Raw genomic sequence first — 25766 nt, 5'->3', positions numbered from 1 at the left:
GCTATAAATATTTTTGTACAATTTTCCCCCCTCTTCTCTTTTTCACAATTACTATTGTTAACTGTTTCCCTACATCCTATTCCCTTCCCCATGATATTTACTCTATAATCTATCTTCTTTCACCCTATCCCTCTTCAAAAGGGATTTGCTTCTGTCTGTCCCCTCCCCCACTCTGCCCTTCCTTCTTTTGCCCCTCCCTCTTTATCTCCTTCCCCTCCTATTTTCCTGCAGGGTTAGATAGATTACTCCACCCAATTGAGTGTGTGTGTGTGTGTGTGTGTGTGTGTGTTAATCCCTCCTAGAGCCAACTTGGATGAGGTTAAGGTCTTTGAGCCTATTCTGATGAGTGTAAAATTTATTTACTGCTCTGTTCCTCTCCCATCTCTTCCCCCACTCCACAACCCCTTTCCTGTTTCTTTTATGTGGGATTTCATTCCATTCCACCTCTCTCCTTTTCCCTCCCCTAGTACATTCCTCTCACCCCTCAATTTAACCCTAAAGATGTCATTATGGGGCAGCTGGGTGACACAGTGGACAAAGCATCCACCCTGGACTCAGGGGGATCCCAGCCAAAACCCAGCCTCAGACACAAGACAGTCACCCACTACACAACCCCAGGTAATTTCCCCCAACTCCAATTTTTTTTTTTTAAGTGAGTCCATTGGGGTTAAGTGACTTGCCCAGGGTCACATAGCTAGTAAGTATTAAGTGTCTGAGGCCGGATTTGAACTTAGGTACTCCTGATTCCTGGGCTGGTGCTCTATCCACTGCACCACCTAGCTGCCCCCAACTCCAATTTTTTTATGGTCTTGTATTTGAAAGTCAAATTTGTCATTCAGTTCAGGTCTTTTCATCACGAATACTTGAAAGTCCTCTTTTTCATTGAAGTCCCACTTTTTCTTCTGAAAGATAATATACAGTTTTGCTGGATAGGCAATTCTTACTTGTAATCCCAATTCCTTTGCCCTCTGGAATATCACATTCCATGCCCTCCAGTCCTTTAATGTAGAAGCTCCATAAGATCTATTGTGCTATCCTGACTGGGGCTGCACAGTATTTGAATTCTTTCTTTTTGGCAGCTTACAATATTTTCTCCTTGACCTGGGAGCTCTGGAATTTGGCTGTAATATTCCTGGGAGTTTTCCTTTTGGGATCTCTTTCAGGAGGTGATCAGTAGATTCTTTCAATTTCTATTTTACCTTCTGTTTCTAGAATATCAGGGCAATTTTCCCTGATAATTTCTTGAAAGAAGATGTCTAAGCTCTTTTTTTGATCATTTGTTTTCAGGCAGACCAATAATTTTCAAATTATCTCTCCTAAATCTGTTTTCCATGTCAGCAGCTTTTCCAAGAAGATATTTCACGTTGCCCTCCATTTTTTATTCATTTGGATTTGCTTTCTTGTATTTTGGTTTCTCATAAATTCATTAGCTTCCATTTGTTCAGTCCTAATTCTTAGGCAATTATTTTCATCAGAGAGGTTTTGTACCTCCTTTTCTATTTGGCTAATTTGACTTTTCAAGCTCTTTTCACTCGCTTGCTCGCTGGCTCACTCAGCACATACACGCTGACTCAGGTTCGATAGCGTGGTCCTTGGTGATCGGCCTGATCCTCCGTAATAGCACGTGCTTGATGCGGTTCTCAGCCTCAGAGGTGCCTTTGGGATTTTGGTGAGTTCTATATGGAATATAGACTAAGCTTAGATCTAAGACTATTTGCCAACTTTTTTCTCATGTCTTTCCTGTATCACCCTCATTTCTCTTTCCATTTTTTCCTCTACCTCTCTAACTTTATCTTCAAAGTCCCTTTTGAACACCTCTATGGTATGAGACCAGTTCGCATTTTTCTTGGAAAATTTAGATATAGTGATGGTGACATCTTACTCTGAGGGTGCACCTCAATCTTCCTTGTCACTAAAGAAACTTTCTATGGTCCTCATCTTTCTCTGTCTGCTCATCTTGCCTTTCTTTTACTTGACTTTTAGTTCCTTAAAGTGGGGCACTGTTTCCAGGCTACTCTATCCCAAGCTTCAGGAGGTCCCAGGTGGTATGATTTAAGGAGGATCAGGTTCTTCACTCACCCGGCCTGTTCCCTGGTCCATAGATGACCCCAGACCAACTTGCTAATCAACCAGCTTTGTGTGTTGTGGTTGTCAGCTCCAACAAGCCTTTGCCCCTCCCCTACCTGGGCCACTATTACTCAAGCCTACCTCCTGGTTCCCAGCAGGGGTGAAAAATCCAAGTTCTGCCTCAGCACCAGCATAGACCCCTGTAGTCTGCCCCCTGCCAAGGGCTCAGCCCTCTCACCAGACTGTGAGCTTAGTTCCAGATGACACTGGTGCTGCAGCTGATTCAGAGGCTCTGGGGGGTCTCTTTCTCTGGCAAGGCCTTCCTGGGACTGGATCTGTGTCAGGGTGACTGTGGGGTTGGGTTCCACTCCTGTATCAGCACAGCAGATCTTTCCTTCCCACCTTCCAAGCTGTCCTTGGTTGGAATTTGATTTCAGCACATTCTTCTGTGGATTTTGCTGCTCCAAAAATTGCCCTATGGCATTATTTGGATGTTTTTTGGAGCGATCCGGTCATGAGTTCTAGAGCTCACTAGTACAATTATTCTTAAATCATCTCTCTATCTTTTCTAGATCAGTTGTTTTTCCAATTAAATATTTCACATTTTTTTCTCTTGTCTTTGTTTTATTGTTCTTGATGTTCCATGGAGTTATTAGCTTCCATCTCATCCATTCTAATTTTTAAGGAATTATTTTCTAAAATGAGCCTTTGTTACCTCTTTTTCCATTTAACCAATTCTGCTTTTTAAATAGGTCTTTTCTTCAGTGAATTTGTATGCCTCTTTTTTTATGTGCAAAGATAGGGACATACTTCCTCCATCTACTTTCAAGCTAAGAATAGATATAGGTGAAATAAAAAGCAGTTAAATACAAGGTAGAGCTAACAGATGAGGGGATCAAGAAAGGCATTATGTAGAGGGTTGTATTTCAAATGTAGCTTGGAATTTAAAGATTCAGTGAATAAAAGTTGAGCAGGAACTGTCATTCTCCTCAGTTCATGGTTCCATCATAAGAGTCTCACCTTTCTCCTACCTCCTTCAGCCCTTCCTGCCATCACTCTTCTCACCATCTTTGCTGAGAGTTGTTTAATAAGACTTGCATCCACTTAGGCTTGACAGACTTGAGCCAACCATTCTTCCCACTGGTTCCTTCTGAATCCTTACCTCCCCCCAACTCCTGGAGACTACTCAGTGAAAACACACCTGGCCGAAGCATAATGTTATCTCTGCACATAGTCCTTTCCTTTGTCTCTTCTTGGGGGTTGTCTGACAGTTAAAGACAGGGGCATCTAGGTGGCGCAGTGGATAAAGCACTGGCCTTGAATTCAGGAGTGCCCGAGTTCAAATCCAGCCTCACACACTTGACACTCACTAGCTGTGTGACCCTGGGCAAGTTACTTAAACCCCATTGCCCTGCAAAAAAAAAAAAAAAAAAAGACAGTTAAAGACCCAGTCTCTTCTATATACCCTCCCTCCAGAGGTACATAATTCTTTAGTTGTGGAGAAATGACCCTTTTGGGTTCTGTCAGGTCTAGGTGGAGCCACAGACATGTCCTAGCCCATAAGAAACTGAAAGATAGTTTTGTTCTGCTCTTCCAGTTTTAGGAAGATAATAACACAGATGAAGATTAGGTAAGAAATTCAGATTCTCTAGCTTTAAAAAAACTCTTGTCATTAGCCTCTAGGAGACTAAAACATAAGTAGTTTAGAAAGAATGTTACATAAGAAAGTGAGAACTCTGATGACAAAATGTAAAGAGTAGGAAATATGATTTGCACTCACCAGAGGATAATAAAAATGAAAATGTAATGTTCACCAGTAACCAAGAAGTAAACAAAGCAGCTTCCCAACAGAATGAGTTCTTCATGGAACACTAAAATCTTTTAAAGTGACTCAGATCTTAAAATCCATGTTTGTGTTCTTATGTATCCTTTTTTCTTAGAAAAGAAATTTTCCTGAGAATCAAGATAATTTAAAAATTAACAGCAAGATTGCTGTACCACATCTAATAAGATTTTCCCCTTCAAACTAACAATTCTTTTGTTTTAAATAAGCCAGTAAAGTATTTCATTCCTTTTCTTCCCCTATAATATATATGGATTATTCATTTTTCCAATAACTTTTTTTAGATAATTTTATCTTTCATGATGTTTACATTCTTTTTTGAATCTTAAGCTTGCTAGATTATATTGCCACTAACGTGGATTTCTTTGATGTCAATAATTCACTTTTTCTTCACCTTCAAGACTAAGGTGTTAGGATTCAGATGTTCTAGTTGAATTGAATTCTAATTGAGTTCTAATTGAATTCTTGATGAAAGTAAAAAAACCTGACAGTCTCATACTCAGGATGCAGAAAAATACACTCTTTTGCCCATTGCTCCTGCATTGATTCATATTGCTTCACTACGTTTATTTGTTATGAAGGGTTTTTTTTTTTTCTCTTTCAGCTTTCAGTTGGGGGTAAGGACAGGGAGGAAAGTGGGGTGGGGTCAGAAATAGTGATACAAAAGAAGGGGGCCATTGAAACTTTTTTTTAAATGGGCTAAAGAGAACAAGAAGTTCAGAAGGAACTATAGAAAGCTAGAATAATTGCGAAAGTAATGTGTGGAATTTTATACTTAAAAACAAAAGCAAATGGTATGAAATGGAGACTTGCAGTTTCATATACAGGCCTTTTTTGTGTTCTACTGTATATATGAAATGCTTGTTTTAGGTGTGTTTATGTTTAGAATAAACAAAATGAGGGGGCAGCTAGGTGGCGCAGTGGATAAAGCACTGGCCCTTACCTTCGTTCAAATCCGGCCTCAGACACTTGACACTTACTAGCTGTGTGACCCTGGGCAAGTCACTTAACCCCCATTGCCCCACCAAAAAAAACCCACTCCAAAATAAATAAATAAATAGAATAAACAAAATGTAATAAAATGAGGAGATTCCACTAGAAAAGAAAAGAAACTTGAACATATTTACAGGCAGCAAGAAAGGAACCAATAGATAGAAAGATACTGAAGATTAAGTAAGGAGGAGAGGGTTCTTGAGATGAGCAAAGTGCTGGAGACAACGGGTCTGGAGGACAAAGGTCATTTCATCAGAGATTCAGAGAAAGAATGTGAAGGATGACATCAAGAGGTTTTGATGTGAAGAGAAGGTGGTTTAAAAAGTATAGGGAGTGGTCTTGGCAAGGAGCCATCAGAATGTGGAGCAGAGGAGGAGAGAATGAATGACAAGAGATGGTTTGAGATGTGGAATGAAGAAGAGAGCTCTGGGTGGAGGACCTCTATTTTTTCAACCAACTTCTATTTTCTCTCTCTTTTGAGAGATGGTATTGGTTGAAATGCCTCGAAAAGAGAAGGTGGTGGGCATAATGATATAGTGGAGAAGGAACTGGACTTGGAGTTAGTAAGCCCTGAATTCAGATCTCACCTCTGACATTTACTCTGTGATCCTAGTCAAGTCACAACCTTTCTGTGCTTCAGTTTCATCATTTATAAAACGAAGGGGTTTGTTTCCTTGGCATCTAAGGTCTTTTCCAGCTCTACATCTATGATCCTATGACTTGAAACAGCCACTCTAGGGAGTGCCTTTAGTGAATTAATCAGAGAAGAGTCAGTTAACTAGCATTTATTTAGTGTTTACATAGGCCCTGTCTTCCAGGAGCTCTCATTTGAGAGAGACAACATGCAAACAACTATGTATATACAAGATACATACAGTATATGTGGGTTGGAAGATAATCTCAGAAGAAATACTCTAGAAGGAGGAAAGTCTTATTCAGATGCCAGGTTCAGTAACTAGAACAATTTGGGTAGAGTGTTAAGTGCTTGAAGAGGAATAACAACAGATAATTCTAAAAAGGTCAGCTATAAGAAAATTTGATTTGAGCCAAGTCTTGAAGGAACCCAGGGAAACCAGAATATGTTGGGGGGGGGCGGGGGAGGGTGATATTCCTGGTATGGCAGACAGTCAGTCAGTACAAAGGCACCCAATTGGAAGACAGGACTAGCGTAGATGAGAAGGTAAATAAAGCTGGAAGATCATAAAGGGGAGTAAAGTGTAAGAAATTTGGAAAGGTGAAGAGACAGGCTTAAAAGACTTTAAATAGCAATGATTTATTTATCCTATTGGTAATAGGGAGCCAGTGAACTTTATTGAGTAGAGAGTAACATGGTCACTAAAATGGAAAATCACATTGGCAGGTGAGTGGAGGGTTGATTGGAGTGGAGAGAGACAAGTCAGGGGGAAAAATTAGAGGGCTATTATAGTATCCAGGCTGTGAGATTAAAATTGGATATTAGATCATAAAATTCCCCTCTTTAACCTTTCCCTTAATTTATCTCCCAGACTAGTAAATGGAAGAAGCTTCTGGTTTTCTAGTTAGAGCTTTTATTGTATGGTAGTCACAAGGTGATGTTGATTAGAAGGATAGGAAAGTAGAAATACAATACAAATCGTCTTAAGTCTAGGCTTAGTCTATATTCCGTATAAAACTCACCAAAACCCAAGGCCACCTTTGGGGAGAGAGACCGAGTCAAGTGCGTGCTGTTAACCGAGAGCCGGGCCGAGTCAAACTCCAGTCAGCGTCTGTCTGTGCAGCGCAGCCAGGAAACCAGCGGAGCAGGAAAAAAGGCCCACTTCCGTTCTCTCCTTGCCTTTTAAGCTTGCACCCCGGAAGTCGAGTGCTCAGCAGGCAATCTGGCGTCGCAGGCGGACTGGTGTGCGTAGCTCATGCTGTTGGTCTCCTCCCCAAAAGGGTGGTCCTAAAAAAAAACTTGGCATCTCTCCATTATCTAACCAACTGTTAAAACTTTTTGCCACAAGGCTAAAGATGATGAGGGCTTCTATTAGCATGGTGGCTGTTAGTGGAATATATGGGATATATACATATACAAGAGAGAGAGAGAGAGAGAGAGAGAGAGAGAGAGAGAGAGAGAGAGAGAGAGATGATATGAAAGTAAAAATGAAAGGTTTGGCAACAGATGGAATATATGGGTGGCATTTATAAAATGAGTGATAATGAGAAGTCAAGTACATAAAGTTAGGCACCTAGGTGACTAGGAAGATGGTGGTCACCCCACAGTAATAGAAGAGTTTGGGAGGGGAAGGGACTTGATGTGTTTTGGTCATATTGAGTTTGAGATGCCTAAGGACATCCATTTCAAGATGTCCAAAAAGCATTTGGTGATGTGTGGGACTGGATGTCAGGAAAGAGATTATGGCTAGATAAATAAATCTGGTTATCATGTACATGGAGATAATTAAATCTATGAGAGCTGATGAGATCACCAAATATGATAAAGGGAACAGAAAAGAGGGCCTAGGACAAAGCTATAGGGGACACCTACAGTTATTAATTATAAGCTGGTTGAAGATCTAGCAAAGGATACTGAGGAGTGGTCAGACCGGAAGGAGGCAAACAGAAAAGTATCATGAAAACCTAGAGAGGAGGTGATCTATAGCCTAGCTTCTTAAACTGTGGGTTGTAGAGTCATGTAAATGCATGTGGGGGTCATGAAAAATTTGACAACAGTAAAAGGTTATGTATACTTATGTTATATACCTTTATGCTCAGGGTTACATAAAATTTCTCTGGCAAAAAGGCGTCACAAGTAGAAAAAGTTTAAGAAGCCCTGATTTACAATATCAGGTGCTATAGTCAAGGAAGGTGAAGTTTGAGAAAAGTCCAGTAGATGTAGAAGTTGAGAAATTATTGATAACTTTGAAGAGAGGAGTTTCAGTTGAATGAGATTGGGGTCTAGATTACTGGGAGTTTAGGAAAAAATGAGAGAAGAGAAAGTGGAGGCACCATATGTAGACTGCTTTCTCAAAGAATTTGGACATAACCAGTAGGATAAACATAGGATGATAGCTATCTGATCAGTTGAGTTGTTGGGGTTGGTTTCTTTGTTTTTAAGGATTGGGGAGAGACGGGTGGATTTATGAGCAGCAGGGAAGGAGCCAGCACAACCTAAAGACTGGAGATCAAATGCCAAGTTCAATAAGCAAAAGAATTTAGGTAGAGCTTAAAGGGGGAGGTAATGTCAAATAAATCTGAAAAGGTAAGCTACAAGCCAAATTATTAAAGGTTTTAAATATCTAACTGTGATGTTTAAAAAGTTCAAGAGACATAAAACTCCTGGGTAATTAGTCATTTTATTAACAATGCCTGCATTTTAAAAATAGAAGCTCTTTGGCACTCTCCAATGCCAAAGACTATCATGGCTGCCATTTCACAGTTTATATGCCCTTGGAAGAGGGGTATTCTTGATGGTGCCAATCAACTCTGAATGCTTAACAATTAATGAGAGGTGGAGTTTACAAAAGATAAGTGAGTTTATTCCAATGAGGGGTCAAAAGTGACATGATGTCACTCTTGGACTGGGATACCATCCCTATACCCAGACCACCCCCAACCTTGGGCAATCTAGACAAAGAACCTATAGCCCCCCACCCAAGCCTGAGCTAGTTGGGTGCAGTACCAATACCCAGAATGAGGGAAATGTTAATCCTGGAGAGACTGGACAAAGAAATAGGATAGGGAAGAAAAGCTAGGGTCTCCCCAATTTTAGTAATTGGCTATTAATAATGAGAGAGAAATAGTCATTTCTGTCAAATCGGAGAGATTTGTTTTCTTTCTCAGAAGCAGTTTGGAGTTAATGAAGATTTTTGTCCAGGAAAAATAGTATTATGTGGTCAGACCTTTGCATTAGGAGAATTATTTTGGCTGCTGTGTGTAAGATGGATTTGAGAGAAAAGAAATTAGCAGTAGGTAGACAAATTGACAGATTGTTCTATGGTATATAAACATAATAGAACATTAATATGCCATAAGAAATCAAGAATATGGAGGAAGCATATATGAACAGTTAGAAATTAAAGCAAGTAGAACCAGGAAAACAGCATACACAATGACTCCAACAATGAAAATGAATAGAACAACAGCAAAACAAACAATATATTATGCTAATTATAATTTTGCAGGAGGTGTACTTGATTAGTTGATTAATAACAAAAATAATAGTTGACATTTATATAGCACTTACTATGTGACAGGCACTGAGCTAAAGCACTTTACAATCTCATTTGATCCTCACAGCAACCCTAGGCAGCAGGTGTTTTTATTATTTCCATTTTACTGATGAGGAAACTGAGGCAAACAGAAGTTAAGTAACTTTCTTAGGGTCACACAATTAGTAAGTGTCTGAGGCCAGATTTGAATTCAGATCTTCCTGACTCCAAACCCAGTCTTGGGGGGTTTTTTGTTGTTTTTTTAACACGTGTTGAGGTTAGTTGGTTTTGCTTTTGTTTTTAATTTTTATTTTGAACCTGGGTTTTCTCAGACCCAGTCTTTTATCCACTCTGGCACCTAACTTCCTTTTCCCTCTCCCCTGTTAAAGATTTGTGATCACAGACAGTTTTCTTAGAGAAGGGCTGTAATGGGAAATATAAGTGATATAGAAACTAAAGATAGCAATACAAATTTATTAATAACATTGATGAGATTAGTCCAAGCAGAGACTGGTAAAGACATAAATGAAGGTGGTGGCCATGTGTTTGGGGAAGAAAAAAATACTAGAGATGTTGTGGAGGTAAAATTGACATAATAAATGATGAGATATTAGGGAAGTTGAGAAAGGAAATGGCAAAATCCAAGTTGTAAATCTGGATGACTAGGAAGGTAGTAGAAATAACAGTTCAGAAGAGGGATGAGTTTAAAGGGAAAGATGATTTCTATTTTAGACATGTTAGGTTTGAAATAGCTACCCAATAGCCAGGTGTTAATCAGGCAATTGGTGTATAGATTTGGAAGTCTTCTACAAAAAAGATGGCAGTTGAAACCATCATAACTAATATAATGGGAAAGAAATGAGAGGATTAAGGATAGCCTGTTGGGGAACAGAGGAAGGAGGAAATAGTATTTAGGAGACATTCACCAACCTTAGAAACTGCAGAACACTTGGGAAAGTGAGAGATTGCATATTGGAATCAGAAGATTTTTGGTTCTATAGTCAGAGTATTTGGGTTCAAATCCTATCTTGGTTGCTAAATGTTATCTTAAGCAAATGTTTGCCTCTTGGACTCAGTTTCCTCATCTTTAAAATAAGAAAATTGTACTAGTTGGTCTCTGAATTTTTTTTTTTTAGCTCTGGATCTAGGAACCTTTGATCTTATTTGAAGGTTGAAACTGAGAGACTTTTTCTCACTTATATAGCACCTGCCTAGGTTATTGAATATGGTGACAAGTTATTGGTATTTCCTAACACACTTCCTAGTACTATACAAGAACTTCCCCGTTCTGTAGTATTTTGGATCAACTCAGGACTCCCAATTTGTGAAACAAGCTTCTGCTTAACCCTGAAGGATATGTGGGTAAATGGGTTGAGAAATCCAGTGCTATGTGTGAAGATTGATGTGTAGGCCAATTTGGCTTGACCTTACAGTGTATGAAGAGGAGTAATGTGTAAGAAGATTGTAAAGATAAAAAAGGGCCTGGTTCTGTTATTATTCAGATGTCAAACAGATTATTTTAGAGTTTGATCTTAGATAATAAGGAGCCAATGGAGTTTATTCAGGAACTGGTGTAGGGTATTATGATCAGACCTGTGCTTTAGTAAAATCACTTTACTAGCTGTGTGGAGGAGAGATTGAAGTGGAGAGAGACTTGTGTCAGAGAAACCAATTAGAATTGTTAGCAGCAATCTGTATTAGAGGTAATTAATAATAATAATAGGTAATATTTATATGGTGCTTACTATATCTGGGCACTGTGATGAGCACCCTGGAAGATGGGTGTGACTTTTATCCCTATTTTACAGATGAAGAAACTGAGACAAACAGAAGTCAAGTGACTTGCTCAGAGTCACACAGCTACTAAGTGTCTGAGGCCAAATTTGAACTCAAGTCTTCCTTTCATGAGGCCAGCGTTCCATCCACTGCCACCAGCTGCCCCTATTAGGGGGGAATAGGGGTTGTCAGTGGACAGAAGGGATCATGCATGAGAGATATAGAGGAAGAAATAAAAAGGTTGGACAACTGATTGGCAACATGGAGTAAGTGAAGCAAGGTATCAGGAATGACACTGAGATGAAAAATCTAGGTGACTGTAATGTGGCTATGCCCGTAACAGTAATGCAGAAGTGACATAATAAAAGAGGAGTGGTTGCAGTAAAATAAAGCAAGTTCTGTTTCGGACATATTTGTGGTACCTAGTTTGAGCTGTTAAGCCAGTTGGTGACATGAGGACCGGAGCTCAGCAGAAAGGTTGGGGCAGGATGTGTAGATTTGTAAAATACCTACATACAAAAGATTGAAGGGAACCCATTGGAGCTGATAAAATTATCAAGTGGGAATGTGTATAAAGAAATGAGGATTTGGGAGAACATTGTGAAACTATGGCCAAAGGGGCTTTGATGCAGTGATACTGCTAATAGATCTTTACCCCAAAGAGATCAAAGGAAAATGAGGAGGACATATTAGGTACAAAAATATTTATAGCAGCTCTTTTTGTGCTGGCAAAGAATTAGAAATTGAATGGATGCTCATCAGTTGGGGAATGGCTGAACAAGTTGTGGCATATGATTGCGATAGAACACTGTTGTGCTATAAGAAATGTCAAAGGGGGTCGTTTTAGGAAAAAACATGGCAAGATCTATATGAGCTTATGCAAAGTGAAGTGGCAATCATTGTACACAGTAACAGCAATAGTGTAAACTATGTAAACTGTGAAAGACTTTTCTATTCAGATCAGTACAGTGATCTAAGACAAATCCAAAAGCTCTATGATGAAAAAATGCTATCCACCTTCAGGGAGAGAACCGATGAACTCTGAGTGCAAATTGAAGTATAATTTTCTCACTCTGTTTTTTGTAATGTGACTAATAAGGAATGTGTTTTACATGATTTCATAAGTATAACTAATAGCATATTATTTGCCTTCTCAGGGAAGGATAGATGTGGAAGAAGATCTGAAACTCAAAATTTAAAAAGATAATGTTACAAATAATAAATATGGGAGAAAAAATATTGATCTGCAAACTCTGGGGCAGCTAGGTGGCACAGTGGATAAAGTACCAGCCCTGGATTCAGGAGGATCTGAGTTCAAATCCAGCCTCAGACACTTGAAAATTACTATCTGTGTGACCCTGGGCAAGTCAATTAACCCTCATTGCCCCGCCAAAACAAAAAAAAACCTCCTTAAGACAAGGCTGGTTTTGTGTGTTGTTTGGGGGGGGGGTTGTAACCCCAGCTCATAGCATAGTGCCTAGAATATAGTAATAAATGTCTGCTGATTATTTTTAAAATAATTAATACTATAGTTAATTTATATATTATATATTTAATTATATTTAAATTGTTCTACAACAGACTGCATTTTTTACCATCTTAAAATTCACGAAAATATATGGAGAATAAAAAACATCTTTAAAAATAATAATAATAAAATAAGGAAATGAGGAGGGACCACAGGAGAGAGGCTTGAGGAACAATGATGATGATCCAACAAAGTAGACTGAGAAAAGCAGTCAGAAAGAGAACGGAGAGGATTCAATAACATTAAAATCCAAAGAAGAAAGAACGTTCAATAAAATTCCTATTGTCACATGTTGCAGAGAGATCAGGAAATATAAGAGTTGAGAAAAAGCCATTAGATTTGGCAGCTGAGATAAGTAGCATTTATATAATGCTTTAAGGTTTCCAAAGCATTTTACATATGTAAGGATTTTATGATCTTCACCACAACTTTGAGAAATAGGCACTATTATTATTCCTATTTTACAGATGGAAAAAACAGGCTGAGAGAGGTCAAGTGATTTGCCAAGGGTCACATAGGTATGTGTCTGAGGCAGGATTCAAACTCATATGTTCCTAACTCCAACATTCTATGCAGTGCTTTGTAAAAATATTTTGATTTACTTGGCTAATTTGGAGGGCCTAAAGCTGACTGGGGTACTTAATCTGGGACTGTTGATTGTTTGGCTATCTGACTGCTATCGATTTAATACTGGCCATTTAAAAATTTCTCTACACTCCGCCCAAATTGATAAGCAAAAGATTAAGAAGCCTCTTAACTAATCAAAGCAGAGTTTATTTATGGGTTACTATTTAAAATTAAGAATACAGGGAAATAATACGTACAACCTGACTGCATTCCGGCATCTCTTTCCACCTGCTGAGCCTGGAACTTTTTTAATACAATAAGGGCCTTAGCCGCCTCTTGCCTTAGAGTATGTTCCACTTTCACTGCTCAGCTCCTTTCACTAACTCTGCCTGTACCCTGTGCTGACTGCTTCTGTGCTCTCTGCTGCCTCCTGTTCTGTCTGTCTGCTCCATCAGTCTGCCCTCTGCCACCTTTGCCGCTCCCGACCTTCTCAGTTCTTCTAATCTTGTCCGCCCCCCCTAATCTTGTCCTTCGGCTTCCCCTTCCTTGTCTAACTCCTAGGTCTGTATATATCTTCCTTCTCTCCACTCAAATCTCAGGGGGTTTTGCACCCCCATACACACCAAGCTAATCCGCCTGGTAGGGGGGCGCGCTCAAGTGTCTTGTGCCTACCACACCCAGGGCTCCAGGGGCCCATGCCCCTGCTGTGCGCCTGGGACCTCGGCATGGACTACACCAGAGCCCCGCCTGGACAAGCCTGGGATCTCTAGGATAGATCCTCTCAGGGTGGAGGGAGCTGAGACTCCCTCCCCCAGCTGGGGGCTTTTTCCACCCAACTGTCTGACCTGGCATCTTGTACAGCCCACGGGGCTTTTTGGCTCAGCTGAAGCAGAGGGGGAGGGGCACCAGCACTTCCCACACAGAAGAGACCCTGAGGGCATAAGGCTTTCTAATCTCAGCCTAAAGGTAGGGTCCTCAAATCAAAATAAATTTCCACAGCTTCTTTGCCTCTAATTGAAAGCTCTCCTTGGTAACTTTGTAGAGGGTAATTTCAGTTCAATTATAAGGTAAGAAATTCGATTTTCAGGGTTTAGAAGACAGTGAGAAGAAAGCAAGAGGAGGCATTAAGTGTCAACAGTTTTCTGAAGAAATTTAGTAATGAAAGATAGGAGGGATATAGAACAATAGCTAGCAGGTAAGTTAGGATTTAATGAGTTGTTTTGGTTTTGGTTTTTTTAAGAATAAGGGAAACATGGGGCAGCTAGGTAGCACAGTGGATGGAGCACCAGCCCTGGATTCAGTAGGACCTGAGTTCAAATGCGGCCTCAGACCCTTGACACTTACTACCTGTGTGACCCTGAGCAAGTCACTTAACCCCAATTGCCTCACCAAAAAAAAAAAAAAGAATAAGGGAAACATGACCATACTTATTTATTATTATTTTTATTTAGGCTATGATGGACTCTTTAATTTAGTATTTCATTTTTTCCAAAATAACATGTAAAAACAATTTTTAACATCCATTTAAAAAATTTTGTTCCAAATTCTCTTCCTTCCTTCCACCTAACTTTGCCTTTGAGAAGGCAAGCAGTTCACCTATACATGGACATAACCATATTTATAAGCATCAAAGAAGGAATCAGTCTGCTAAAGAAATCAAGAGAGTACATTACAAGGTTTGTCATGGCAAGAAAGGTAACACATCTTTATCAGCGTGGAGTGGTAGAAGCACCAGAGGAGATGATGACAGAGAGAGGTGATACCAGAAGAAAAATGGCCTAGTTTTTTTCATTGAGATATGAAGCATTGTCCCCTGCTAAAAGGGTGAAGTTTAAGAGAAGAGGAGGTTCAGAACAGTAATTGCATTGAGTGGGTTAGAGAGTAGAGGATAGAAGGATTGCTAACATTTGTAGTAGACTCAATAAACATAGTTGCATGACTTCCTGCATCACTCAATATCATGAATTTGATTGAAGAAAACACATGGTCAGCTACCTGGGACTGGAGTTAGGCAAGGCATATGAGACAATAGGACAAAGGATTAAAAGAGTAAAAGATAATGATGAGTTTAATTGGTTCATGAAAGGTTCAAGATTAGGATGGGAAGAAAAGGTAGCCAAAACAAGGATTGGTGCCTTGAGAAAGTACTGAGTAGTGTAGGGACTAGAGATCATGATGAGAACAAGCAATATTAAGAGCTAGTTACCTTTTTGTACCATAGTCCCATTTGGAGATCTAATCAAACCTATAGACTCTCATAATATTGTTTTTAAATACAATTATATTGGAATGTAGTTAAAATGTCTAAAAAAATACATTAATGGGACCTCTGAAATTTATCCAAGGGGGGTCCTTTGGGGGTTCATGGACTATTGTGGTATAGGGAAAAATGGAATGATATATAGGTGGTTATGATCAGATAATGTGATTTCACAGTTTTGTTTTGTTTTGTTTTTAAGTGCTTTTTTGAAGCTTTATAAGACAGTCTGGATTTCAGCTCAAGTTCTGACTCAAAATCCAGTGAGCTTGCCACTATATCACACTGCCTTGATATTTGGCAGTCTGGTTTCTTTCTTTGTTTTTTTGTTTTTTTGTGTTGTTTTTTTTCCAGCAACAAACATTTATTTTATTTTCCAGTTACATGTAAGGGTACTTTTCAACATTCATTTTCATAAGATTTAGAGTTCCAAATTTTTCTCCCTCCCTCGTTTCCTCCCCCCTCCACAAGATTGCAACCAAGTTATCTATGTACAATCCACAAGTGTTCTTTTTATCAGTTCTTTCTATAGGGGTGCATAGTAAGCTTCCTCATTAGTTCCTTGGGATTATCATGGATCATTGCATTGCTGAGAGTAGTTAAGTCATTCACAATTGCTCATTGAACAATACTGCTGTCACTATGCACAATGTCCTCCCAGCTCTGCTCACTTCACTATACGTCAATGTTCATTAGTCTTTCCAGGTTTTGGAGGGATCATCCTGTTTGTCATTTCCTGTAGCACAAGACCATTCCACCATAATCATATAGTGAAGCTTCTTCCATCATTCCTCAATTGATGGACATTCCCTTGATTCTCAATTCTTATCCTCCACTAAGAGTTGCTATAAATATTTTTTGTACAATTTTCCCCTTTTTCTCTTTTTCATGATTACTATTGTTAACTGTTTCCCTTCCACCCTATTCCCTTCCCCATGGTGTTTATTCTATTATCCATCTTCTTTCATCCTATCAGTCTTCAAAAGGGATTTGCTTCTGTCTTTCCCTTCCCCCACTCTGCCCTTCCTTCTTTTGCCTCTCTCTTTATCCTCTTCCCCTCCTATTTTCCTGCAGGGTTAGAGAGATTATTCCACCCAATTGAGTATGTACATCATTCCTTCCTTAAGTCAATTCTAATGAGATTGAGGTCTTTGAGCCAATTCTGGAGCTCATTTACTGCCCAGATTAAATAGATTACTCCACCCAGTTGGGTGTATCTGTTAGTTCCTCCTTGAGGCTGCTCTGATGAGTTTTTTCCTTTTTCTTCCTAAAAGGTCCCTCCCTTAGGTCTTTGAGGCTTTTCTGATGAGTGTAAAATTTATTTACTGCCCTGCTCCTCTCCCATCTCTTTCCCCACTCCATAAGCCTTTTCCTGTTTCTTTCATGTAGGATTTCATCTCTGCCCTTCCCCCTCCCCCAGTGAATTCCCTTCACCCCTCAATTTAACCCTAAAGATGTCATCACCTAACTAAGTGACACAGTGGACAAAGCATCACCCCTGGACCCAGGGGAATCCCAGCCAAACCTGGCCTCAGACACAAGACAGTCACCCACTGTACAACCCTAGCTCCAATTTTTTGTGGTTCTCTAGGGTCTGGTATTTGAAAGTCAAATTTTCCATTCAGTTCAGGTCTTTTCATCACAAATATCTGAAAGTCTTCTTTTTCATTAAAGTCCCATTTTTTTCCGCTGAAAGATCATGCTGAGTTTTGCTGGGTAGGTAATTCTTGGTTGTAATCCCATTTCCTTTGCCCCTTGGAATATCATATTCCATGCCCTCCAGTGCTTTAATGTAGAAGCTGCTAGATCTTGTGCTATCCTGACTGGGGCTCCACAGTACTTGAATTCTTTCTTTTTGGCAGCTTGCAATATTTTCTCCTTGAGCTCTGGAATTTAGCTATAATATTCCTAGGAGTTTTCTTTTGGGGATCTTTTTCTGGAGGTGATCAGTGGATTCTTTCAATTTCTATTTTAGCTGCTTCTTCTAGAATTTCAGAGCAATTTTCCCTGAGAATATCTTGGAAGATGATGTCTAAACTCTTTCCTTGATCATGGTTTTCAGGTAGACCAATAATTTTCAAATGATCTCTCCTGGACCTATTTTCCAGGTCAGCAGTTTTTCCCAGAAGATATTTCACATTGCCCTCTATTTTTTTATTCATTTGGATTTGCTTTATTGTGTCTTGGTTTCTCATAAAGTCACTGGCTTCCATTTGTTCAATCCTCTTTCTTAGGCAATTATTTTCATCAGAGAGCTTTTGTACCTCCTTTTCCACTTGGCCAATTTGACTTTTCAAGCTGTTAACATTTTTCTCATGTCTTTCCTGCATCACCCTCATTTCTCTTTCCATTTTTTCCTCTACCTCTCTAACTTTATCCTCAAAGTCCTTTTTGAGCACCTCTATGGCCTGAGACCAATTAATATTTTTCTTGGAAGCTTTAGATATAGGGGCCCTGATGTTGACATCTTCCTCTGAGGGTGCCCCTTGGTCTTCCTTGTTATTGAAGAAACTTTCTATGGTCCTCACCTTTCTCTGTTTGCTCATCTTGTTTTTCTTTTACTTGATTTTTAGCTCCTTAAAGTGTGGTACTGTTCCCAGGCTGCAGTATCCCAAGCTTCAGAAGTCCCAGGTGGTATGATTTAAGGAGAATCAGGTTCTTCACTCACCCGGCCTATTCCCTGGTCCTTAGATGACCCCAGACCAACTTGCTAATCAACCAGCTTTGTGTGTTGTGGTTGTTAGCTCTGATGAGCCTTTGCCCCTCCCCCACCTGGGCCACTGCTACTTGAGCCTACCTCCTGGTTCTCAGCAGGGGTGTAAAATCCAAGTTCTGCCTTAGCACCAGCATAGATGCCTGTAGTCTGCCCCCTGCCCAGGGCTCAGCCCACTCACCAGACTGTGAGTGTAGTTCCAGATGACACTGGTGCTTCAGTTGATTCAGAGGCTCTGGGGGTCTCCTTCTCTGGTGGGGCCTTCCTGCGACAGGATCTGTGTCAGGGTGACTGTGGGGTTGGGCTCGACTCCTGTATTAGCACAGAAGCTCCCTCCTTCTGACCTTCCAAGCCGTTCTTGGTTAGAAGATGATTTCAGCACATTCTTCTGTGAGTTTTGCTGCTCCAGGCATTTTCCTATGGCGTTATTTGGATGTTTTTTTGAGCGATCATGCTATGAGTTTGGGTGCTTGGCTTGAGAGGAGGAGGAGTAGGTCATGGGAGTTGAGTGGAATAAAGAACCTAACCTGCCTTTAACCTCCCTTTCTAGGTTCTACTTCTCCCATACACTTTTTTTTTTTAAAGTGAGGCAATTGGGGTTAAGTGACTTGCCCAAGGTCACACAGCTAATAAGTGTTAAGTGTCTGAGTCCGGATTTGAACTCAGGTCCTCCTGACTCCAGGGCCAGTGCTCTATCCACTGCGCCACCTAGCTGCCCCTTTCTCCCATACACTTTTTTTTTTGGTTTTTGGTTTTGGGGGGGGGGGGGCAATGGGAGTTAAGTGACTTGCCCAGGGTCACACAGCTAGTAAGTGTCAAGTGTCTGAGGCCAGATTTGAACTCAGGTCCTCCTGAATCCAGGGCCGGTGCTTTATCCACTGTGCCACCTAGCTGCCCCTTCTCCCATACACTCTTAACTTTACCCAAACTGACTTACTCTCTATTCCTTTTCAAGAACTAAATGAGTTTAGTGCCAGGCTTATAGTCTTTCTCCACCCCAAATCCTACCTTCCTACCAGAAAACTTCAGCATAAATGTTTATTTTTCTTTAAATATCCTAACCACCCAGTTCCTCAATCTATTCATTTCCCATGCCCTATATTTCTATTTCCCCTCAGCCACATGAAAGGTTCATCATACTTTTGATATTGCCATCACCTCTGAAATTCCCTTAGCTGTTAATAATGTTTAATCATTCTATGTCCCCTATGCTTTAGGAACCCCTAATTCTATTCTTTGTCTTCCAGTCCTTCCACCCCTCAGTACTTTCCCAGGCCTTCAACTTTTGACCTATTGGAATACCATCTCAGCCACACATTATCCTCTACTTCCCTTGATCCCTGTTCTGTTGCTGATGGTGTTTTTCTAAGCCCCGGTTTTTTATAGCTCACTATATCTGCCCTTTTTTGCTCCTATTCTTATGTAACTAAGTGGAGCAGAAGACAGTCATAAAATCCTGCTGAAGCGATCCACTACAAATTTGATAACTGTGCACTGCAAGACAGTCCTTTCATCCACTCACCATAGCAGCTGTTCCTTAAGTCCATGTACTTTTTGGTATATTTGGTATATTACTTTTTGGTATATAGAATGGTTATTCTGCCCTATTTGATGTTCCCCACAACATTCTGTTTCTCTAAAAGTTTGCACTTGGTGTCTTTAATGCCTGGAATGCTTTCCATCGCATTTGAACCCAAATCTTTTGACCCCAGGTGCAGTGCTTTTTTTGTTTTTTAAATAATGCTAGGATGGTAAGCTGGTGCCAGATTGGGGGGGGGTATTATTTTTTACTCTGGCAGAGAATTAGTTAGTAACTAAATAGTTTTTTCCAAAATTTATTGATGTATGATGAATTTATTTGTATAGGGAATTTCCAGATGAGGAAACTCACTCTGATATCATGCAGGTTAGCATTTTCCCTGCAGCTTGCAATAGCAAATTACATAGAGCTCTGAGGATTTGTGACTAGTTCAGTGCCAGACAGCCATTACATGTTAGAGGTAGAACTTGTCCTCTCTTTAAGACCTTTTCCTTCATTTTCTCATGTAAGCCTTTCCTCTATTCTTTTAAAGAATACTTGATTCTCCCAATAACCAAGAATAGAAATTATATTATTCTAGCTTTATCCTTTTCATCCTCTAGAATGACATTATACATTGTACATATGTGGGTGTATCATGATATGACTGAAACACAAACACACCATACTTACTCTTTTTATGTCAAAGAAAAATTATCTTTGCCCTCACACTATATTTGGTTGAAGCAAATTCCATGCTTCTTTGTCTTTTTGGTAGCTCTCTTGGCTAACCCTCCTGGCTAAATCAACTTTCCTCTAGTCTTCACATGTTTTCCTCTGTCTCCTTCTATGACAGCCTTTCTTTCCCTTCTTGGATGGTAAGGCTTAATTTGTTTAGTAGGCAAGGACATGAAATGAAAACCTGTTATTTAATGATCTCTGCATACCTGCTTTTATCATGTCACTGTACTCCTGTATGCAGAGTCCTCTGATACCACTTGTGGGGCAAGGCTTAGTTTTAGCTGACAAATATAGATAAGACACAAGATGAAATCCAGTTATCTGAGGAGCTCTACATACATAATTTCACCTTGTCACTTCTCTCCTGAACCTTCTTTTACTTTCTTAGAGATTAGCCTCTCTTGCCTATTTGGGAGATGGGACTTTATTTAACAAATAAAAACATGCAAAATAGGTCACATGGACATGAGAAAATCCAATTATCAAATGCAATTTGAATTCATCTTCTTACTGTTCTTTAGAGCTTTCTTTCAACTTCTTTGAGTGCTTGGTTCCATTTTTTTTATAATCAGTATTTGCCACTTCTGAGTCTTCTTTGAAAAAAAGTATTATATGGATGGATGGATGGATGGATAGATGGATGAGAGACCTCTCAAATCTTTTCTCAGCAAATAAGCTTTTGGCAAACTAATATCCTCATACTGAACCATGTATTCCAACATATATTTTATCTGCCTCTGAATGGTTGTTCACTTGGTTTGTAGAATTTTGTCAAGATTTGTCACTTTTAAAGAATTTCTCTGTTCACCCTCTGCAACAAATGTTATCAAATAAACAGCCGTCATATCTTATTCAATAATCTGTCTTTACATATTGATCTGCTTTGGAGGAAATATACCATTCTTTGTTATATTTACAACTTTTAGGAAGTTAGCCTTAAACCCATTACACATGTGAACATTAATATGTCTTACTGAAGAAGAATCTCAGGTACTCATTGTTTTCTTTCTTGATTCACAGATAACTATTCTGAGGAAGAATATGAGAGCTTTTCTTCAGAACAAGAAGCCAGTGATGATGCTGTCCAGGGACAGGTACTTCTCCCTTTGATGTGCCAGAGGTTGCTGTATATTCTGGCACAGAAAAGATTTGGTGTCAGAAAGTTAATTCCATCCTAACAGATTATTTAATTGCAACAAGATGTTGAAAAACAGATAATTAAAAAGTAGCCAAAAACAAATAACAAAAAAGTAGCCAAAAAATCCATGGATTAGATCATGGCATAATGCTATTGCCTATAGAAACTATCAAAGGAATTAGTTTATGTAAAGTGCTTTATATTAGTTTATGCAATGTGATTTATAAAAATCAACTATGTCAGGGGCAGCTAGATGGTGCAATGGTTAAAACGCTGGCCCTGGATTCAGGAGTACCTGAGTTCAAATCTGGCCTCAGACACTTGAAACTTACTAGCTGTGTGACCCTGGGCAAGTCACTTCACCCCCATTGCCCCGCAAAAAAAAAAAAAAAGTATTAGTTTGGGGCGGCTAGGTGGTGCAGTGGATAAAGCACCGGCCCTGGATTCAGGAGTTCCTGAGTTCAAATCCGGCCTCAGACACTTGACACTTACTAGCTGTGTGACCCTGGGCAAGTCACTTAACCCCCATTGCCCCGCAAAAAAAAAAAAATCACCTATGTCATCATCATTATTATTATTTGTCTTGAAATATTAAGTTATGTTTTGTATTAGTTGTGTCCCATATGTGCTCAGCAATCTTGACTACTTCCTAGTCATCTTTCCCTTCTTAGTCTTCCTCTCAAACAGCCCCCAAATTCTGGGAACTTTTACACCTGAGGGGTTTGACTCAGGTATACAGATGAAATTCTGAGGAAGTAATCATTTTGAGGGAATGAACTGGATTCTTTTTTCTTTTTTTTTTTTTTGCAGGGCAATGAGGATTAAGTGACTTGCCCAGGGTCACACAGCTAGTAAGTGTCAAGTGTCTGAGGCTGGATTTGAACTCAGGTCCTCCTGAATCCAAGGCCGGTGCCTTATCCACCATGCCACCTAGCTGCCCCCGAATGAACTAGATTCTAACCATGATTCTAACTTACTTATGAAATCCTAGTAATTCATTATTCACTTATTTAGCCTCTTTATTTTTTGAACGATCACAGATTCTTTGACAAATGAGATCCTTGGGTAAATGGCAGTAGGAGTAGCAGTAGTAGTACATAAGATAAATCAGTGGTTTTAAAAATCAGAATCCCAGCATTCTCCATAAGTTCCAAAACTGTTTTCTTATGGTATTAATGTTTCTACAATAATAAATGATATCTCCTGAACTAAAGTCTTCTGCTGTCTTAGACTCTCACAGAGAAGACTCTAGGCTATTAAAGGCCTAGAGCAGGGCAGCCCAGATTGTAGCTCATCTGATTGAACTAGAAGTGTGGGTCCGGACTATGTCTCTGTCATCTGAGGGGCAGCCCAGATAGTTCCAGAGTGGCTCATAACTGAAAGGTGGCAAATTAGAAGATACAGCTCATATAAATTAGACAATAAGGCACAAAAAGGTTGTTAACTTTATCAGGAGAGAGAATATCAAACTGGTGAAATCACAGACTCTTCCGGTATTGAAGTATAATATCTATCTTCATATGTCTGTCTTAATTTAGTAATTCATTTATGACATTTCTAATTATATACAGTACCATTTTTCCCTTAGTTCTTGTGAGCTTTTAGGGCAGTACTAAGGAGAATCATGAAAAATAGGTCCTCTGTGGCATTTTTGGCCTTCTTCCAATGCTCTGCTGACCAAGACATGTTTGAGCACCATTACTGTAGACAAGAATGATGCAAATTGATTTTGAAGTCTCACTTAATAACTTGGGGAAATTGTTATATATACTATTGAAGTTTCACTTAATAACTTGGGGAAATTGTTATATACTAAAGTGTACAGTGATCCTAGACTATATAGTTTGATTCTTAAAAAGTTTCTATGATATCTACTACACAAGCAAAAACTGAATGGAATTTTGTGAGAGTTTTAGACCATCCTTACTTTTTGATCATCAGCCAAAGGCCAAATAAGGCCTAAAGACCTCTTTTACTCACCCTTTTTAAAAAATTTCTGTCACCATGCAACCTTTGATACTAATGCCAAATTAAGATTTACAAAATTTTTTTCTCACAATAGTGTTAGGAGTAAAGTCATATATCTCTTAATAGATAAGGTAAAGAAGGCCTAAAGATGTTAAATGAGTTGTCCAGGGTTACATAGCTAGTAAGTGCCTGACACTAAGGTTGCTACTCTTTGTTCTACAACCTTGTTGACTCTATATGGCTGCTAAATAACTAAAATGTATACACTTGGGAATGAGTTGATAAGTGGAGATAATATGATTTGAATCTTTTCAGGAACCTCATTTTTCCTCTAATTATAAGAGACACTATTTCTAACCTTTGCAGTATCCACTTAGACCCTTTATGGTCAAGCACACATGACATCCTAAGGAACTGAAAAGCTTAGTGCTGTTGGTACTAGATGGGAGCTACTTGTAGCTATGCCAACCATCTGGATAAATAGAACTTCATTCCACCAAACACTACACTTTTAATTCCATGTGTTTTCTATTCATCCTGTCAGTAATAATTTTGTATCATCAGGCAACTTTGAAGTGGCATGTCCCTTAAAGGGCACTGAACCCCAAAGATCAAAGAAAACATTCACTTTGAAAATTCTGTTGTGCACAGTAAGCAAGATGTACAGCTTTCTTAAGATAACAAATTTCTTTCTTTAAGTTGCTTATCTTAGGATCACATATTTATATCCAGAAAGGTTTTTACAGACCATCTAATCCAACTCTTTCATATTATGAATGAGGAAACAGTTCAGGATGTTAACTGATTTGCCAAAGGTCACACAAATAGTTAGGAATCAGAGACAATATTTGAGCCCAGGTCCACTGACTCCAAAGTCAGTGCTTTTTTCTCACTGTTACACATTATCACCTGATATTTTATTTGTCTGTTGCCTTGCTATTTGGTGAATGGTGTGCACAAACTCCCCATGGTTCTTTTGTCAAGAGATGAATGATCTCTGAGTGCTTTACAACATTCCTACTAGTTTAGGAAACTTAAAATTCAAAATTTGCATTGAATTCACGCCACATAGTGGCATAGATCCCAATTTCTTTTTTACAGTATTGTTTTTACTGATGATGATTTTGAGTAAAATAAGCGATTTTACATCATTGGCTTCTGTATTTCTGTAGGATTTGGACGATGACGAGTATGATGTGGGGAAGCCAAAGAAACAGCGGAGATCGATAGTAAGAACGACGTCCATAACCAGGGTCGGTGGAAATTAGTTTTACTAACACTGTGTGTGAGGGGCTTTGCCTGGGCTGTACTTGAAGCTGATGAGCTCCACAAAGCTGGATTTTGATTTGGAAAGAGGACAAATTGGGAAAAAGAAAAATCCTATCTAGCTGAATATTTTAGAACAAGTTTCATGGTGGTGTTCCTAGGATTAAAAGGGCATGAGCATCTGCCTGATTGCTTTTTTTTGTATATCTGAAAAATCTTAAGGCATACCCTTGTCCTGAGATAAAGTAAACAAACATTTTGAGCAGAACGAGACTTATTATTTTGCTATCTGCCTGTAACCTAATGAAGGTAGTTAATAGAGCACAATCTGGAAAGGAATTTATTTTGTGGGCAAAACAGTCCATTCTAGTACTAGATCTGCTGAGTGACCTTTCTGGGTAAATCGGGTAATTGCTAATTTTCTCCATCCATAAAACTGTAAAAATACCTGCTCTGTAATCCATCTCACAGACATGGTATTTGAGGAACCTAGTATTCCTCAGAAGAGTGTTAGTTGGTCCACTTCCCAAGGTGTACTAATTCATTCACCTTGTTCTGAGGTTAAGATGGGGGTGTTTTAAGAGACCCTATTTATAATACTTAAGGCATTTTATAACACTAGTGTCCACAAAAAAGGTACCAAATGTATACATTTTATTCGATTTTAATTTGGAGGTGGGGAGAACATTTATTTATTATTGTTTGGCAGCTTTAGAAGAAAACACTTAATGTTTGAGGCAGGACAGTAGTACTGCTTAGAAATTCTTCATGGAGGGGGCAGCTAGGTGGCTCAGTGGACTGGACCTGGAGTCAGGAGGACCTGAGTTCAAATGTGGCCTCAGACACTTGACACTTGCTAGCTGTGTGACCCTAGGCAAGTCCCTCATTGCCCCACCAAAAATAAATGAATGAATAAATTTTTTAAAAAGAAAAGAAATTCTTCATGGCAACATATCCATTAAGTTCCCCTTTCAGATTCCAAAAGAGCTAATAACATGTTAAGTTCACTACTGTTTTCCTCTCTCACATCTGGATTAAAAAATTTTTTTTTTAGTTCACAACCCTTGATCTGGACTGAAACTGATTTATAGTGATACTAAAGGGAAAGGTGTTGAAAGATATTTGTATATAGAGACCTACCTATGAACTATCTTGTTCTTTCCTAATTGCCCCTATAAAGGAATGTACTAGGAAATGAAGATGAAGTATTAAAAATTTGAT

At 39.2% G+C, this 25766-nt stretch overlaps 1 protein-coding gene across 7 annotated transcripts in view; it reads left to right on the top strand.

Annotated features, from left to right (window-relative positions):
- The window catches only part of PACS2 (phosphofurin acidic cluster sorting protein 2), a 298609-nt gene that overhangs the window by 137653 nt on the left and 135190 nt on the right, over nt 1-25766 (top strand). For 4 of the 7 annotated variants that reach the window (XM_043985956.1, XM_043985952.1, XM_043985955.1 and 1 more), the window contains exons 6-7: nt 21194-21267; nt 24452-24532. In XM_043985956.1, the coding sequence (XP_043841891.1) occupies nt 21194-21267; nt 24452-24532 (155 nt within the window). The remainder of the gene's footprint in view (nt 1-21193; nt 21268-24451; nt 24533-25766) is intronic. The other 3 variants (XM_043985957.1, XM_043985954.1, XM_043985953.1) reach the window with 1 other exon arrangement.

The sequence above is a fragment of the Dromiciops gliroides genome, chromosome 2 (genome assembly GCF_019393635.1).
Source record: "Dromiciops gliroides isolate mDroGli1 chromosome 2, mDroGli1.pri, whole genome shotgun sequence".
NCBI lineage: Eukaryota > Metazoa > Chordata > Mammalia > Microbiotheria > Microbiotheriidae > Dromiciops > Dromiciops gliroides.
This window is presented reverse-complemented; position numbering and strand designations above follow the sequence as displayed.